This window comes from Emydura macquarii, unplaced genomic scaffold (assembly GCF_026122565.2).
Source record: "Emydura macquarii macquarii isolate MOO-44397 ecotype Brisbane River unplaced genomic scaffold, CSIRO-AGI_Emac_v2 contig_2975, whole genome shotgun sequence".
Taxonomy (NCBI): Eukaryota; Metazoa; Chordata; order Testudines; family Chelidae; genus Emydura; species Emydura macquarii.
The window spans coordinates 842,620-861,099 of NW_027133112.1; the positions used below are offsets into that span (position 1 = coordinate 842,620).

Consider the following 18,480-nt stretch of genomic DNA (forward strand, 5'->3'; position numbering starts at 1 on the left):
TGTGTTCAGCATAACCTAACAACTTCTTTAAAAGTGGCACTGCTGAGTTTTTAAGGCTAAATGTGGCTTAGGCTGGTCTTTGTTGATAAAAGTCAGCTTTGGTCGACAAAACAGTGGAGGTGTACACCCTGAAATGCTCCTCCCACTGATGTAACTCCCCTGCTATGCTGACATAATAAAACAACCTCCACGAGAGGTGTAGGACTTTTGTCAGTGTAGTTAGAGCAATGCAGTGTCAGTGTAGACACTACATTCCTTACATTGGCTGTTGGCTGTCATTCTTGTCAATTTTAAATTGACAAGAAAGCTGGGCAGCTAGAGCCCAGCTGGCCTTCTGCTTTCCTGGAGAGCTGAGCAGCTGGATCCTGCTCCCATCTGGGAGCGGGGCAAGAAGCCCTGGGTGGCGGGACTCTGCTCCAGGCTTGGGCGGGGCGAGAGGCCCGAGCGGATGGACCCCACTCCCGGAGGGGAACAGGGAGGGGAGAAGACTGGGCTGCTTTGTCAATTTCATGGCTGAGCCGAAATTGACATGGCTGCTTAGCTTCCACAGGGAGGGACCCCACTCACTGGGGCTGAGAAGCCCTGGGCAGCTTCCCCCAGCTCCTGGTGGGGAACAGAGAGGGGAGAAGCCCCGGGCAGCTTTTCCCTGTTCCTGGCGGGGAGTGGGGAGAGCAACCCTCTGGAGGCCTGTGGGGAAGGCAGCTCTCCACACTGCCCCTCTTAGATTGGTGAAAGCGCTCCTGGTGAGCAACCCAAGGAGAGTAGTGTGGACATCAGCCACCACAGTAATTAATGTGGTGGCTGAAAGTCTAATATTGTAGTGTAGACAAGGCCTTCGCTTAAAAATTCGAATAGCTGGTTAGGAATGTCTTTGGTTTTAGGATTCTAAATCCATTACCCTGATGTTGAGAATTTTTTAAGAAACGTTCTGCAAGACTACTGTTAATGCATTGTGCTGTGATGCTCCATAGACCAGCTCTACAGCAGCAGTTAGCTGTTAGCAGCCAGCTTTTTCAATCTTGAAATCTAAAATTACTCACTCAAATCCATATTTACACTCCTAAATTAGTCGTATTTGTCAAAAGTGCTGAGCGACTGCAACTCCCATTTGACTTCAGTGGCTATTCATGATAAACACTATGCGGGCAGAGGTGGATGCTAAGGCAGTATGATAGACTCTTTATTGTTAGATCATTCAGGTTCAATAATACAAGATATTTCAGATTCTTAAAATGGAAACATTAAATGAATAGTTAAACAAGTCTTTGATTCCGTGGAAAAGTATAAAAATATTCTTGCATCTTTTCCTTGTAATGCTCTTCTATACAAAGGTTAGAAAAATAAAAAATGAAAGCAACTTCCCTGTCAAAATGAATTTTTAGATAAAGTAATTTTGCTTTAGACTTTTTGTTTTTGTAGAAATCAGAGCATCCAGTAAGATGGTTTTAGAATGAAAAGTAACTGGGAGCATGCCCTGGAGATCACAATAAAACAAACCACTTTTCAGCACAGGTTCCTTAACTCTTTTTGTCTTATTTTCAACGTTTTTTTATTCCCCACACTGAAGGGAAAAAAAGAAGTCCGGGGATAAGAATAACATTGATGTATATAAAATTAGAAGAATTGGAGATGAAATGCAGATGCCCCATTAAAATCAAGGAATATCAAAGTTTATATTATCAATTATGGTATAATAAATTCTTTAAGCCAAAAATATGGACAACTACATGGCAATACTAGAGTGATTTTTTTTCTGGTTTCACATGTGATGATAAAGTAGTAATAAAAAAATACAACTACCATGGATTCTTTTCAAAGCTGAAAATAACACCATGTCTATTGAAAGAAAATCATATTGACTTTAGTGGGGCCGGGATTACACCCTAAAGATGTTTCCAGCCTTGACTAAAGATGGAAAGTTTTTTGTTCCCATATATTAAGTATTATCAGTTCTGTTTAGATTAGGACACATGTCTGGTTGTACTCAGTATTTCTGGTTAGCACATTCTGAGGTCTGGTTTGCTTCAACCTTTTGTGATAGACTGTAAAAAGTTGCTAACTCTTGCCAGTTTGTTCAGTATTACATGAACTGTAAAGAATATATCTATTATGTCAACATTAAAATTTAATTTTGTACAATGTTTGTGCTAAAAATGAAATTTCAGTCTAAATCATTGATATTCACATGAAACGTGTAACTACAGTACTTAATATTAGAGACTGAGGATCATCTTTATCTTGATCATTTCACACTAGGCCCAATCCTCCACTCCTTTCCAGCTCCTGTTTGAAGTCAATGAGTATTTAGTTCCGTGGGAGTGTAGGAACGGGCTCACTGAGGTTTGGTTGTCAAATATCTGGAACGAAGTTCTTAAAAATAAACTTTTATGTTAATGCATTGGAATTTTCAGAAAGATAAATCTGAATAAATAATGAAATTGTTTTGACCAACAGGACTATTTTATAATCAGCGCATGCTCTAAAACATTGCTTTGTAATATTTGTTTTATACTTATTGCATTGTTGATTTTTTGGTGGGCTTGATTAACTGTCTGACAATAACATATGCAAATATTTATAAACCTGTTAATAAATTCCTTTTTACTGTAAGAAAATATGTGGTATGACATTTATAAAAAATCATACATTTTAAAGCTAAAATTGTAGTAGTTTCCCTTGTCATCTGCCAGTGTATATTAAGTTAGCACTTCCATGCTAATGTATAAATCCTGCAAACACTTAGTCATGTGCTTAACTTTTACTACCATGAGTAGTCATTGAAGTCAAGTGTTAGATTGTACGACTAGATAAGTAACTTTTGAGAATCCCAGATGTCAAAGCCAAGATGCTCCTCCTACTCATGTTCCCTGAGTTGGTGAGATGCCTTCCTGCTGAAGGGAATCGGTAATTCCTACTCCCATGTTCCTTTTCCTGAGAGAGAGGTAACAGAGCGAGGGAGGTGGGGCTATGAGAGGATACCCTGCCGTGGGCATTTTGGAAGGAATATAGCTTTAAGGAAGTGAGCTAATTTGATGTGACTTGGAGCCGAGTTGCTCAACAATGTCCACCAGCACCTTAGATCATCAGGTGCTAGACAGAACCTCCTTCCAAACCTGCTACAGGAGTACCCACGTAGTAATACTTTGTTCTGAACATTGCAAGGGCACTGGAAAAAAGGGTAAGTCAGAGCTGGCCACCCACACAATGAAGCAGCCAATGATCACACTCCTCACCTTGGGCCTTTCAGAAGTGCTGAGTGATGAGCGTGAATGATACTTATCTTTTTTTAAAAGGTGCTGTACAAAATAGTGAGCTTTACTTCAGAGCCAGGCACATCAGGTAAAATGATCATTAAGAACAGAATTACAAAATATCTGCATGAACTTGTGCTGGGCTATCCCCCTCATACAGGCTACATAACATCTTTCATCTACTAGGCTTTGTTGAGTTTGTCAGCAAAAGAGTAGGTAAAGGAGAGCAAGCTGCCAATCCATTTGGACACTCAGAAAGTCTCTGACAAAGTCTCTTACTTTGTCATGAGGAAATCATGGAAAATAAGTAATCACGGGGTGAAAGGTAAAGTGGATTAGAAACCATCCAAGAAACAGAAAACATGAATAAAGGGTCAATTTTCATCACAGCATCACAGTAAAGGTTCCTAAGGTTCTGTACTAGTAACAAAACAGTATTTTTATTAATCATCTGGAAGGTGAGACAAACAAGGTGACAAAATTTAGATCCAGTGGAAAAAAAATTTTAGGCTAATCAAGACGATTGAGGAATTACAGAGACGTTTAACAAAACTGAGTGAATGGGCAGCATAGTAGTAGATGAAATTCAATATTAAAAATGCAATTAATGCACCTTGGAACAAAAATGTAACCCATGTAAAATTTGCTGGGTTGTACATTAGCTGTACAGGAGAAGGCCTGGCTCAGTGTGGAAAACTTAATGAAAGCCTCTCTTCAGTGTACAGACGCCTTATAAGTGTTAGGATGTGTCAAGATTGGGATGGAAAAGAATACCAAAAATGCAATTATATAAATCAATGGTACATCTTCATTTGGGATGCCATGTTCAGACCTGATCACCTTAGTTAGTGATCAGACACAATATGTTTGAGTTTCTGGGTAAAATGTTCAAAACTATCAAAGAGACTTAGGTGTTTAAGTCCCATAGACTTGCATTATTTCAGGGTATAATCTTCCCCTGCCCACCTCCTATCTCCTATGCAGGTAACCTAATCCCCACCCCACTCTGTGTGGGAGGTGGCAGGAAAGGCTGAAGCAGTGCAGGATGGCTAGGACAGGCGAGGCCCTGACCTTTACAGTTTTGCTTCCACAGGCATCATCTCAGGGATTCTGTTGCTGTCTTTGCTGCTTAGTCACTGTGAGTTTTTGGTTTTCCCATTTGTAATATGGGGCCTGTAATACTGACTGTCACTCCCTTTAGGAAAATGCTTTAACAATTCTAATAATTATAATCAGGACTATATAAGTATGTGTTTATCATGTCACAGTGTCTGTTCATTTACCTGTCACTATTCTGAAGCCAAAGGATAACAAAGAAAAAAATCATACTGTTGGAGATCTCGGTTTCAAGAGTAATCTAGGTAAGGACTTGTGCTTTTGGCAGTGTTGGAGGCCCAGTACAATTGTAGATTCAGAGACTTTAAGGCCAGAAGGGACCTTTATGATGATGTTGTCTGAAATTCTGCATAACACAGAGCACAGAATTTAACCAAATGATTCCTGCATCTAGCTAACAATTTCCGGTTGAGCCAAAGCATGTTTTTATGAAGACATCCAATTTTGTATTTAAAGTGATGGAGAATCCATCTCATCTGTACATAAACTGTTACAGTGGGTTAACAGATCTCATTATTAAAATAATTGGTACCCTATTTCCACTCTGAATTTGTCCAGCTTCAGCATCCAACTAGTGGATCTTTTAATATGGCCATAATGGAACTCCTGATCTTTCCTCCCTAACCCACTCCACTTCCCACAGCGAGAAGCCATTAGTTGGCTGGGAAGTGTGTGGGATCCAAATGGCATTTAGCTCTTCAGCACAAAATGCACAACATTAACCTTCAGAGACACTTTTTTTTAACATGTAACAAGTATAAGTTCAGTCTTGTGACCACATTTTGTCATTGAGACCCCACAACCTCACTCACCTCAACCCCTCTAAAATGAGGGGGTAGGTCTCAAATCCTGGGCTCCAGCTTGAGCTTGAATGTCTATACTGCTATTTTAAGTCCCGCAGCCTGGGCCCTGTGAACCCGAATAAATTGACCCAGGCTCTAAGACTCAGTGCTGTGGGTTTATTATTGCAGTTTAGAGGTACCCTAAGATGCTAAGGCCAACATTTTCAAGTGTCACTGATTTGAACCAGTGCCGTGTTCTGAGCCTAGTTTGAAAACTCAAATCTGGGCTACCCCATCCCTAGACCTCTCCACCCTGGCTGCAAAAACAACAACAACAAAAATCCACACTCACCATCAAGTACTTTTACAAAGAGACCTTTCCTAGCCTTTTCTGAAGCAAGCTCATGAATTAGCTCTTCCAGTCTATCCACCTTGCTTCGTAGTTCTCTGTAGAAATAACTGCTGGAGCATTTAACCTTTCCTGCCCCATGGATGTCTTTAGGTAGGTCTTGATTACTTTTAGCATGCTGAAACTCCTTTCATTAGCAATCATGGTTACAGAAAGATAGCAAAAATTCGTATTGCAATCAGCCATAGCTAAACTGTCTGGTTTTTTTTCAGCTTCCCTAAAATAACCTTCAGGCCAGAATACCTTCTCCTGTTTTGGTGTGGATATCAGCAAAATCTACAAAGCTCTCAATAACCTTCAGTCTGTACTTTACTGGTGTGGACTGCAGCCCTTATAAGATTTACTCAGAGCTAGTGTATTTGTAAAGATACTGTACTTGGAACACGTGTAACTTTACAAGTGCTTTTGTGTGTAGATGCAAAAGCCTGGGCTACACCAAGGATATTAAACCAGTTACAGTCTCTAGACCCTTTGTAGAATACTTTTTGTCCATACACAACAACACTTCAAATTGTTTACAAATAGTATAATAACCAAGTAGAACAAACTACTTTTCATCAGGCTAAATACACAGTGAAAGCTTGATTAGTTCAATTCAAACTACTTTAGTGCCAGATGAAATGAGAGGAAATGGTATAAGTCCACCCACTCCTGGCTCCAAGTGTTTGAGTGGCTATATGAAATCCCCCAAAATGGACTGCTTCTGGAAACGTGGCCAGGAATTGTGGGAATGCAATCACTATGTGTTAGGACTATGCTAGTGTAGATGGGAGACAAAACTTAAACCACCTCAGTTAGTGTGGATGCACTGAATTGTTTCTGTTTTAGCCAATTTAATTACAATTGAGTCAGAGAAGAGTCTAGCTGAGTCTTCCTGATGAAACAGGACCTGTGAATGTATATCTATCATCTATCTATCGCTATATACACACATACAGAGAAATAAAATAATCTTACCCCTCCCCCCCACCCATTCCAGCCACATTTAATATATTGTCAAGGAGAGAAAATTTCACCCATGCCCGGTATTGCTCTCCTTTGCCGGTCACCTTTAATAGTGTGTGAGAGAAAGAACTTCTGCTCCGAGCTGTGAATGCACGAGAAACTACAACTCCCACCATCCCCTGCTTCATCCCCGCTAGTGATGCTCAGGCTCCTCCCCTCCCCCCGCCCCGAGCACGTGCAGTCCTCGTCATCCTCTGCACGCCCTCGTCCCAGCACCACATCACAACGCCCTGGCGAAGGGGAATGAAAAGAGACTACATTTCCCAGCATCCTCCGCGAGCCATTCCTCCGGCGACGGCGGGTAGGAGACGGACGACAGACTACGTTTCCCACCATCCCCGGCGGCTCACGTGCAGCGCCGGCGGTTGTGCCTGTCTGCCGCTCTTCCAAGTCCCTCCTCCCCCCCCTCCGGCGGCGGTTAACGGCTGGGCGTCGGTGTGGCCGAGGCGTGACCGAGGCATGGCAGACAGCGGGGCCTCCGCGGCGGCTCCCCACGCGCCGTCCCCTCCCGCTTCCCCGCTGCAGGGGCGGAGGCGGCCGGGCTCCCCCTCGGCTCCAGGGGGGGGCCGCAGCCCGTCTCCGGAGCGCAGCGCCGCTGGTCCCCCCGGGGCGGCGGAGGGCGCGGCGCCGCGGCTGCATCTGCTGCCGCCGCCGCCGGGCCCGGGCGGCATGTCGCTGCCGCGGCTGGAGAAGCCCATCAAGCAGGCCTTCTACAACACCGGCGCGCTGCTGTTCGCCGGGCTGTGCTGCGGCGCCGCCGTGCTGGTCTACTTCATCCTGGAGGCCTTCCTGCGGCCGCTGCTTTGGGCCGTGCTCTGCGGCACCTTCCTGCACCCCTTCAAGAGCTCGCTCACCGCGCTGGGCCGCCGCTGGCTCGGCCGCCTGCACCGCTCCCGCACCCCGGTGCTGCTGGCCGCCCTGCTGCTGCCCGTCTGCTTCGCCAACTACGGCGCCGAGGCGCTGGGCGAGCGGGTGCTGCGCAGGCGGCGCCTCCTGCTGCTGCTGGCCGCCGGCGGCCCCCTGCTCTACGGGCTCTACTGCCTCGGCAGCTCCCTGGGCGTCCAGGTGCTGCTGGCCCAGGCCGGGCTCCTCATCTGCCAGGGGCTCGACTTCTTCAGCAGCCTATGGGTGAGTCTGGGGGACTTGGCCTCCCCCCGTCCCCCCCCCGGCTGGCGGGGTCTGGGGTGGCCTTGCGCTCGCCTCTGTCACCCTGGGGATGGCCCGGAGCTGACTGAGGAGGCGCGATCTGCCTCTCAGCATCACCCAGGTGGCTCAGCATCTCTCCTCAACCCTGCCTTGGTTCCAGTCTCCTCCTCCTCAGCATGCCTGTCTCAGGTGTCTGGAGAGGCTTAGCTCAGGTCACTGTGCAATGCCCTTTAGCTGCTTTAATAACCAGGGTGGCATTCCCAACGTGGAAATTGGTGTGCATGAGGCACCTAAGTAACTTGGAGGTGTTACCCGCAAACTCTGGGTTTGCAGACCCCCGAGTAACTTTACTTTGTGCGAGGTGGGGGGTGGGTCAGGAAATAAGCCAAATGGAGCCATGGCCATCCAGCCGATTGATGGACTGGGAGAAACAGTATAACACAAAAGTGCTCTTACTACAAAGCTGTACTTTACTTATGCTCAAGCACAACATGACAGTGTTCTTACTTTAAAGCTATACTTTTGCTTAGGCTCAAGTACTTACAGACATCTGCAACAGGTTAGTAAAATACTTAATAATGACTTAAAACACTTAATACACACCCTCAACCCTTAATAATTACTGAAGTCTGGGGTGGATTTAAGTGGAAATAGCGACAGCTTGCCGATTGGCCTGATCTTTCAGCTGCCGTTGGAGGATCCAGAAGCTGTGTCTAAGAAGAGGTCCCGAAGAGTCTAAGTGTCTCACACTCTTCCCCCTCCCCTTCCCCCATTTATCCTTAGTTAACAGGTCAAGAAAGAGAAAAAAAATTTCAAAAGCTAGACCTAAGGTCGTCAGAGTACTTAACTAACTAGGTGTGTTCCTACAGAGTCTGCCTATCTTGAGGCCCGGACAAACATCTCCCAGAGGGCATGCATAAACTTATTGGTCTTTTCCTTAAACAGATCTCATCACATCCACCAGAGCATGGGGTGGTGGGGGGGGAGAGGGCAGGGTCAGGCAAAGGCTGAGCAAGTGGCTCCCCTCATCTCCTGTCTTAGTTATGCCAAGGCTGCACAGGCCTGCAGAAAGGCCTACCAAGTTTGGCTGCTGTTAGTAACAAATATGATAGTTAATATTACACTATCATGTGGTCCTTGGTCCTTGTACTGGTCTATCAAAATCTCCTCATACAGAGGGTTTTACAAAGGTATTTATTTAGGCACCTGACTCCTCCTGATTTTTATTGGGGAGTTATGCATCTAAACACATGTGGAATCCTGTCCTTAAAGCTCTATCTGGAATGTTTGAAAAAGGACCAGAACCAGCCTTACTATGAAATCACTGTTGGTATTGCTCAGAGAGGCATGGGGAAGGTTAGCATCACTTTCACTTCACCTGTAAAAACTTTTTCTGGTATTGCAACATCCCCTAGTGTGATTTTGTATTTTGGATTGACAAAAGCCCTTGTGTAGATGCAGTTATAGCAATATAAACATACTTTTGCCAGATTATTTTGCTCGCTGAACTGGTGGTATAAGCTTAAGCATGCTTTGTGATGGTTTGTTGGTAGAGACCTACCTTAAACATTACAGGTACACCACGCTGCCCAGCTACTGCTAAAGTAACCACAATTTTAGCTACCTGGGTGTTGGATGGGAGTAATGGAATGCTTAAGGGATGGCATGGTGCTTTTAATAATTAGAATACTAAAAATCATATTGCTCTACAAAGAATATTCCTTATTGACAAATGTTAAATTTGTGTAGTGGTTTTGCAGTCTGCAAGTACTTCTCAAAATGTGTGCGTGCAGCTTAGACTAGGATGTTATAGACAGGGGTTTTCAAACTTTTTTTGCTGGGACCCTCTTTGAAAATATTTCAGGCTGTGACGACCCCCTCCGCAATAAAAGTGATGCCTGCCTCCCATGTATGCCATCCTTTCTGGCATGCACAGGGGCTTCCCAGTTTGAGAGCCCCCTGTTCCACAGAATACTGCGCAACATTGGCGGGAAAAGGAAATTTTAGGGACACTGAAGTAAACTTTACTGCTACATAGAATTTCATGCAATCTCTTGTGCTCAGTTAGAGCGGATGTGATTTTGACATTCTCATCCATAGCAAATACATTAAATATCTTTAAATATGTGACTTGAGGCTTAAAGTACCACACCCTTGAGTACTAAACAGTTTATATAAAATTGAACCAAAGTGTGTGTTGTAGTAGCACATGTGCTTAAGCCTGATATTTTAGCCATATACCAATTTCAATGATTACTTTTTACCTAATTATTCTTCCAGTCCTAAATTGTGAACAAAGATGCTCTGTAATCTTAAATAGCTACTATGTTCTACCCAGTCTGTTTTTACCATTGAGACAAGGTGGGTGAGGTAATATCTTTTACTGGTGAAAGACACAAGTTTTCAAGCTACACAGAACTCTTTTTCAGGTTTGGAATTTTACCACACTTGATTGGGAGAAGTGATCCCTCTAAGTTTTTTTTTGTAATTTATATCAAAGCTGCTTACAGTGTTAATAGGCATCTTTGTTTCCATTTTTATTATAAATTATATAGTTGGCCAATCCTGTCAGCACTTAAGCATGCATGTAACTTACTCACATGAATGAAATTACATGCCTCTTTATGATCTGCCATAGTTTGTAAAGTGTTTTGGGATGAAAGGCACTATAAATGTAAGATTTATTAAAATATTATTTTATAATGTCAGTCCACGGAGTTAAGTAGGTCATTTCTTTTGTGCATTCATGTTTTTTGGGGAAATCTAGACCTGCGTTGGCATCCCCTTGGACTCAATGGAGTTCTGTGAGGGGATCTTTGCAAACCAAGCCCATACACTCACCCATAAAACAAAATTCAGCTGTATCAGTTCCTTTAATTTTTTTCCCTTTTGTGGGGAATGTTGTGTTAGATATAGAAAAATTCTTTTTTTGCATCTTTTTCATAGATTTTTTTTTTTTTAAGGCCTGAAAGGGACCATGATTATGATCTAATCTTGCATAATATGAGCCATAGAACTTCATCCATTCTTTTCTATATCAAGCCCTCATACTTTTGCTCAAAGAGAACATTATCTTTTAGAAAGATAGGTTTTAAAAAAAAATCAGTTGTAAATGTGTATTCGAATTGTAAATGTTTGTAAGGGAATGGAAGGCTGAATGATCAGCTTAAGATACATCAATGGAAGTTTGGGATTTTTAGGGCATGACTAACTTCCTGAACAAAAATGTGGTGAATTGAGATCAACTTTTTTGTTTAAAAAATGAGAAATAGAATTTTGGCTTCACAGTATTGACTGTATGGTATGACAGTTGTAGGTATATACACAAATGTAATATTTTAAATGTTGACAGAATTATTCAAAGAACTTTATTAATTTGGTCACTCTTTGAACTCCAAGAGCTTCCCATATTTTAACTCCTGTCGATTAAGCCATCTATTGCAGTCTTGGTTTTCCATTAGTGTGACATTTAGTGAAGATATAGCTGAAAAGGTCCATGTTCTTTAGACCAGTGGGGCTCAACTATGGGTATGCCTATCCCCGGGATAAGCAGAGGCTTTCCAGGGGTACATGAACTCATCTAGATACCTGCCTAGTTTTACAACAGGCTATATAAAAAGCACCAGCGAAGTCAGTACAAACTAAAACTTCATACAGACAATGACTTGTTTATTCTGCTCTATATACTATACACTGAACATAAGTACCATATTTATATGGTAAAAATGGGATAGTAAGCAATTTTTCAGTAAGTGTGCTGTGACACTCTTGTATTTTTATGTCTGATTTTGTAAACAAGTAGTTCTTAAGGGAGTTGAAACTTGGGGGTATGCAAGAGAAATTAGACTGCTGAAAGGGGTACAGTAATCTGGAAAGATTGAGAGCCACTGCTTTAGACAATATATTATCTTCTTGCATGAATTAAAAAGAAAAAAGGCTTCACTCTGCTACTAAGCTGTGAATTTGAATAGAACTGTTTGTAGTTATCTCTATAATTGAATATACAAATAATAATACTATTCAGGTTTAAGCACATTATTTTAAAATGTCCATAATTTATTGTAGTTTCAAAATCCTGTTCATACACCTGAAAATTGTCAGGTTTACTCAGAAGTCCTAAGAAAACTTTCTGCTAAGTTTGAACAAAATTGGCCAAATGTCTTTGATGTTGAATGTGATTACTCTTATTTGAAGTTTTGAATTGTCTAAAAGTTGTCTCCTTGAAGGGGGAAAAAACAGGCTTACTATTCATTGACCTTTATATGCACAAAGTTTCAAGGAAATTTAACTAAACTATATGTAGACAAACTGTTGTTGGTTTTTATCAATTTTTTATTGTTGTACTATCTCAAATAAGGTTACAAAATGCAGTTCTGCTCTGAAAGTGACACCGAAAAAGGGCATCCTGTAAGTTATATCTCAGTGCTTGGGAGAAGTGGGGGGAATCTGCCAACCTTGCAAACTCAACTTGGAGCTTTGATAGTAAAGCTGGGTTCTTTACCAAAAGTAACATATAAAAGTTAATAAAGATTTTACAGGACAAATTAGCTTTCAGTTACATCTATTTAATCCTATTGTCTTAATTGAGTAGGCCCTGTAATGAAAATTTATGATGGAGCACAATAAGACATTGGATTGGAATCTATTTCACTCACAGCTGTTTTGGGTCTGAATGATGATGAGCAAAAATATTTTGTCATTAAAATAAACATATCTTTGAAAACACTCAGGGCACAGGTTTCAGTAAAATATAATATTTATGTAGTCAGCTAAAATAGAATGATACTATCCATCTGTAAAAATTCTTTTCTGGAAGTTTTACTCAGTGTCTTATGCTTTTAGGGTCCTCTAACTTAAATAGCTTGATTGTAAAACTTTGCATGTAGTTAATCTATATGTTAATATTAATGATTAATTTAAAAAAAAAAAAAAGTAAAGGCTACTTACCAGAAGGGTTCTGATGTGCAGGAAGGAGGGAAATAAATAGCTAGGGAATGTCAAATACAAGTTTACACAGATTCTAAAAATTAGTTGTCACAGCTCCAGTCAAATGCCCCGTCTTGGTCATTCATCAGGCTGCTGTGAGGGGATCCAGCCACCCAGGTTTTTTAAGCCTCCAGAGTCTGAACAGAGTGCACTTGGTGTCCCTATCTTAGGGCTTTCTAGCCATTCTGTTGGGGTTCAGATCCTCTATCTAGCACCCCTTCCTGAAAACTGCAGTCAAGCAGCCCAGTGCCTAGCCCTTGGAAACAGTGGTCACTGCTCAGGGTTATGTAGTAGCTTAAATACATCCTCTTCCAGAACTGCAGCAGTGTGGATATTTTGGGTCCATATTTTCTCTTTAAATGGCATGTGTAGCACCTGTTGCACACAAACTTTGCACAGGATTCTAAAATGCAAGTGCTTTTTCTTTAATAGCATGAGAAATATGGATTATATATAGCACAGCAAACAAACATCCTGAATATGCTTACCCTTCCTTTTGGAATCCTTATGGGACTGTCTGAATTCAGAAAGGCAGGATTCATCCTTCAGATTTATTAGAGGAGGTGCTCAACTGGAGTTGTGACTTGTACTTCATCAGACTCCTGCAGCTGCTTCCCTCAGCTTCACCTGGTGGAAAAAGGTTGAAGACCCTGAATAAATAATCTCCTGCTGTTTTATGACTTTCCAGTTCCTTTTTCAGATGATGCCTGAATGAGTTTCTTCAGGTGACCCCAGACCCTTACTAGGTGACTTTGCTGCCGAACAAGCCCTCTCTCCCCTGACAAACCAGCTGCATGAGTATGAGTCAGTCTGTTGCCTAGGTTTGGGATGTTTGTATTTGAATCAAGGACCATCCTAATATAGCAACCCTTTGTCAGCTCTGTATCATTTCCCCATTGAATTTTAATCCAGTGGAGGTGGAAGCACAACAGAGAAGACAAACGGCTGCATCTTCAAAATGGAGTTTGCAGCTTGATAAAGATACATACAGAGAGTTCATAATCTCTCACATAATTCATAAATTCTATAGACAGATTCCCCAAATTGTTACAGTATAGGTGTGAAATACCACATTGGTGTTTCAGAAACCACCTTAACTATGCCCCTGTTACTTGGCTCACTAATAGGAATATGTTTATATGCAAAACAGTTTTAGAAACTTTGAAATCATAGAGTACAAATGAAAATGAAATATTTTCCATAAGCATACTGATGAATGGGGTATTCTGATATCTAGTTCCTATACATGTAGAATGGATTAAATAGTCTATCTCTGGAAGGTGAGCTCTCTGATTTACAATAGGATGGTGAATAGGAAAAATGTACTTGGATTTCCAGGCTGAAGGAGTTTTGTCACATACTGGAACTGAATTGGATGAACCTTGTTTCTGGGATGATTATGAAGAATAAAATGTGATATGTTCTGATCTCCTAACCACAATATGTGGTGGGGAAGGGTTAAGTTTCTGGTTTATAAAGGGAGGATAAAAAGGCAAGATGTGTCAAGCTAATAAATGGTGGGTGAACTAGACAGTGGTCATGTAGTGGATGGTGGCTTGAGGTTATAAAACAATGTATTACAGGGGAGTTGGCAGTGTCCCCTTTATTTTGGTTGCCTAACACTTTCCATTATGAACAATTCTTGTAACATTTTCTTTGAGCTGGTTTACTTATCAGTTTACAAACAGATATAAATCAGTGTAACTGCCTACTCTGGAGATAGTTATACCAATGTAAAGGTGCTTATATCAATGTAGCTCATTTCTGTAATAAGCACCTTACACCAGCGTAACTGCATCCACATTAGGGGTTTGCAGTGAGTGAACTATTTGTACTGATTTATCTAGTGTAGTCAAGTTCTTAGAGAATCTCTTGACCATGACTATTGACAGCAGACCTTTTGATATTTGGCAGGGGGAATGCCAGTGGGCTACAGGAATGCCTTTTCTTTGTCTCATGAAATTCTGTTAATCTTTTGCTGAGATATAATCTAATAAAATTGCCATTTCCCTTATGACTTGTTCCTCAGGAAAATGTTAGGAGCATGCAAAAATGTTCATATATTTCATTACTCTAAAGGTGGGCTCACACTGCAGTAGTAGAAGCAGGTGCTCTACTGTGTGGCCTGGCACATGACCCACACTTCCCTCTGGGTGCACAGCATGGGGTAATCTGGGCTTGGTTACTTCACCTGCAGAGACCCCTGCCCAACCCAGCAACATGTATGTATCTACTTTGCCTACACTATTTTTGCATTTTGTAATGCCTAGGCATTTTAACTTTTGTGTTTCTTGCTATACATTCATAATAGTAACTTTAACTCTAAGTTAAACATTTTTAATCTGTTCATTATTACTTTATTTTGCAAGTTTTACACTGTAAATTAAGTCCTAAAAAAGTAAAGTATATTATAAAAATTAAACACCTGTGCAAAACAAGAAGTGAAATAATTCTGTAATGTTGAAGCAGTTATACAGATTGTGAAATAGACGCTAGTATTCCTGAGTCCCAACATTGCCTTACTGTCAGTAAAGATCTATGAAATCTGTTTGCAAAGTGTCCCTCTCCTCTTCCTTAAGTGCTTGTTCCACATACTGCTACCATACCCTGTTACTCTATTAGCTTATGTGTAGTGCTGTTCAGTTTTTATATATTTAAAAAAAAAAAAAATCCAGGAATTTTTCAGTGTTTATTTTCCAAACGTTAAAACAGGGATGAAATCAGATTAAAAATAAAAAAGGGGAAAAAATCTGGCAGGAAAAGAAAAAACAAAAAAACTCTTGAAACATACACATTTTACTATATTAAAACTTTTTTTTAATGTACAAAAGGATATTTTGTGTCTCTGACCTAGTAGTTTTTCCAGAAATTCTGGTTTGTGTACACTTGCATAATTTTCTTCAAAGTATTTTTACTCATGCTGAGCCTCTTGTTGTCTTGGAAGTAGTTCAACTTTGAAAATATGCATTCTGCATCATTAGGTCCAGGAGATGCACTTAAAACTCACTGTGCCACTTTGCTGAAGTTGGAAAGTGTGTCTTGATGACTGTTCCAAAGAGCCAGCACATAGTTTCTCATTGTCAGGGTTAGGCAAGTTGATGTAAATAGATTTAAAATTTCTTGTTTAGTGGCAAATGGTTGAAACACTTTGGCATAACGGTCGTCGTCGGCTGCAAAATTCACCATGAGAAAGGGGTGCAATACCTGATGATATTCCAAAAAGAATTTTCAGCACCAAACACTTTGCGGTTCAGATTACAGGACACGGCTGTCTCCCATTTCTCACTGAGTATTGTGTTGAAGGTTTTGAACAATTTTTTGGTTTTCTTGTGTTCCGGGTTCAGAAAAATTTCCAGAAACAACTGGGTTTTCTTGCTGTATGTTTCTCTTGCAGCTTTTATACTCAGTTCAGCTGAGATTTTGGTTGTCAGGATCTGGTAAACATCTGCACTGGCAAACGTGTTGGCAGTAATTGGAGAAAACTCTAGTGTTTTCTGTGTCACAATGATTCCAAGTTTTCAATAAGGAATTACCTTGGTGCACATAACCTAAATGACCACCAGATTATTTGCCAGTCTCTTCAGAGTTTCTGCTTTAGAACCAACAAACTGAGGATGATCTAGGAGATGCGTTAGCACAGTCCACGTGTTATTTACATGGCAGGCAGCAAAATACAAGTTCATCCACCGATGTGGCACAACAGGGATAGGTAATTGGCAGTTGGCTCTGCCCTTGTCTTGCACTGTGTAAAACAATGTCTTAAAATTGTTGGCATGCTTGAAAATGGCCCTGAATCCAATGATGAAAGATTTCACGTCTTTCATTTCTTCTGTAGCGGCTGCTGTGACAGTGCAACGTTAATCAGATGAGCAGGATAGTAATACGAAGCCACTCCGGTTTCTGATTGAGTTTAATCTCCCTTGCAAACTTAGTCATGTAGAAAGCAGCATCTGTGTTAGTTGTGGCCACTTTTTCCTACGGTACAGTCTTGCTAATTAGAGTATGCATATGTGCACACTCGTGTGTGTGCGTCCCTGATCTGAAATGTCTCTGTTTTGTGTATGTATTAGGTTGACAGAGGTGGATACACATAACTGGGTCAATCAGGCCCAAAGCATTAACAGACGTAATCTAGGCTAACTTTATTAAAGTGTACTTCATTCACATCCATCCCTCTAGTGAACTTCTGGTGTGGAATTTGCATCCATACTAGGATTGGAACAATAATCACGGAGGGAACTAGGGATGTAAATATTGGTGTCTAAAGGTAACCATTTAAACTATGAGCATTATGTCAGTTAACTATTTAACCTCACACCCCGCTTGATCCCCTCAGCCTTGGGGTAGTGCCCCCAGCCTGGCTCTGAGGGGGACCCACTGTCTTGGATCCATGGTCCCCAATGTTTTTGCAGCGGGGCGCTCCGCAGCAACTGCAGCAGAGACTCGGCTTCCCTGGGCAGCAGCAGCGTGGCTGCCTCTGCCATGGTCTGATGCCATTACCATGGAGACAGAGAGGCCGCATCTCTGGCTACCCCTGTGCTATCAGTTAACCAATAAGTGTTAGTCTTAACGGTAAGACTAATACTTACAGTTAACAGTTTAACCGTTCACTATTTTACATCCCTATTGGGAACTAGAATTTCCCCAAAAGCAACTATTAATGTTCTTTCTCTTCCATGTCTATCCATTATCACTCTTCCACCAAACTATATTCTTCAAACTGTTTAGTGTTGTGAAAATAATCATCCAGATTACTGGTTCTGTGACTAATATGCAGCAGTCACTCATGTTCTCACTGATTGGTTAGTAGCTAAAATTTATGGAAAACCATTCAGCAATATGTGTATATTTTATAAATGTAGGAAATTATTTGCTAGTTATGATTCAATTCTCATCATCCCACATCAGCCCACATTAAGATTCAAGTACAATAGAAACCCCGTTTATACGTCCTTCCATTATCCATCTCTCCGTGTTAATCAGACAACCAGCGCAGAGAGGTCATGAAGGGGGTGATCATTCTGTGACTATTAAATGGAGCTGCAGCATGGCAATTTCCTATTCTTTGGTTTATCTGGGTTATTGTTTATCTGATTTGGCCCTCGTCCCAATTAGATCAGGTAAATGGGGTTCTGCTGCTGTTTTAGTCAGCAGAATTTTCAGCTATATTAGCAACTTCTAAAGTAGGTCACTCAAATTTTTAAAGAAGTTCATATTTCAAATATTGTGAATGTACTGCTCATTAGCAAATACTGTTACTTAAATTAGCTCTGATTCAGTTGATCCATAATGTCACTTGAATTGAGCCCCTCACACCTCTAGCGTCAACTGACAGCCGATTTCCATGGCCTTGTGGAAGGATATAGCTTTATTTTGGTTTCTAAAACAAGATTGCTGGCACCTGTTAAAACAGGAATTCCAATCTCCTTAGATAGCACACAAATATGAATGTATTCATTTAATCAACAGTTTATTATAAAATGTTGTTTAAGCCTTTGGAAATGAGGATTGAACAATGCTAAATATTTATATAACTATCATTTTTGTTTTGTTTGAAATTATTTGAAAACTTGAAGTGTTATGATTTGAGAGCTGAATGTACTACATGAACAGTGGAGCATATTTTACTTTAATGTTAGCTGTGATATCCAAGTTTATGCCCTGCTAACAATCTGCTGCTGACAAAACAATGGCAAGAAATGTTTTAATGAGAAGTTAGATCTGTTTTTGAAACACTCTGTTCTTATTAATAAGGGAGCATTAAAAAAAATAAGAAAGAATACTA

At 41.0% G+C, this 18,480-nt stretch overlaps 1 protein-coding gene across 1 annotated transcript in view; it reads left to right on the top strand.

The window, feature by feature from the left end:
- Positions 1 to 6,883: 6,883 nt before the first annotated feature.
- TMEM245 (transmembrane protein 245) overlaps positions 6,884 to 18,480 on the top strand; it is a 128,714-nt gene continuing 117,117 nt past the window's right edge. The window contains exon 1 of the mRNA XM_067569945.1: positions 6,884 to 7,691. Coding sequence (XP_067426046.1) covers positions 7,023 to 7,691 — 669 coding nt within the window. The 5' untranslated portion in view covers positions 6,884 to 7,022. The remainder of the gene's footprint in view (positions 7,692 to 18,480) is intronic.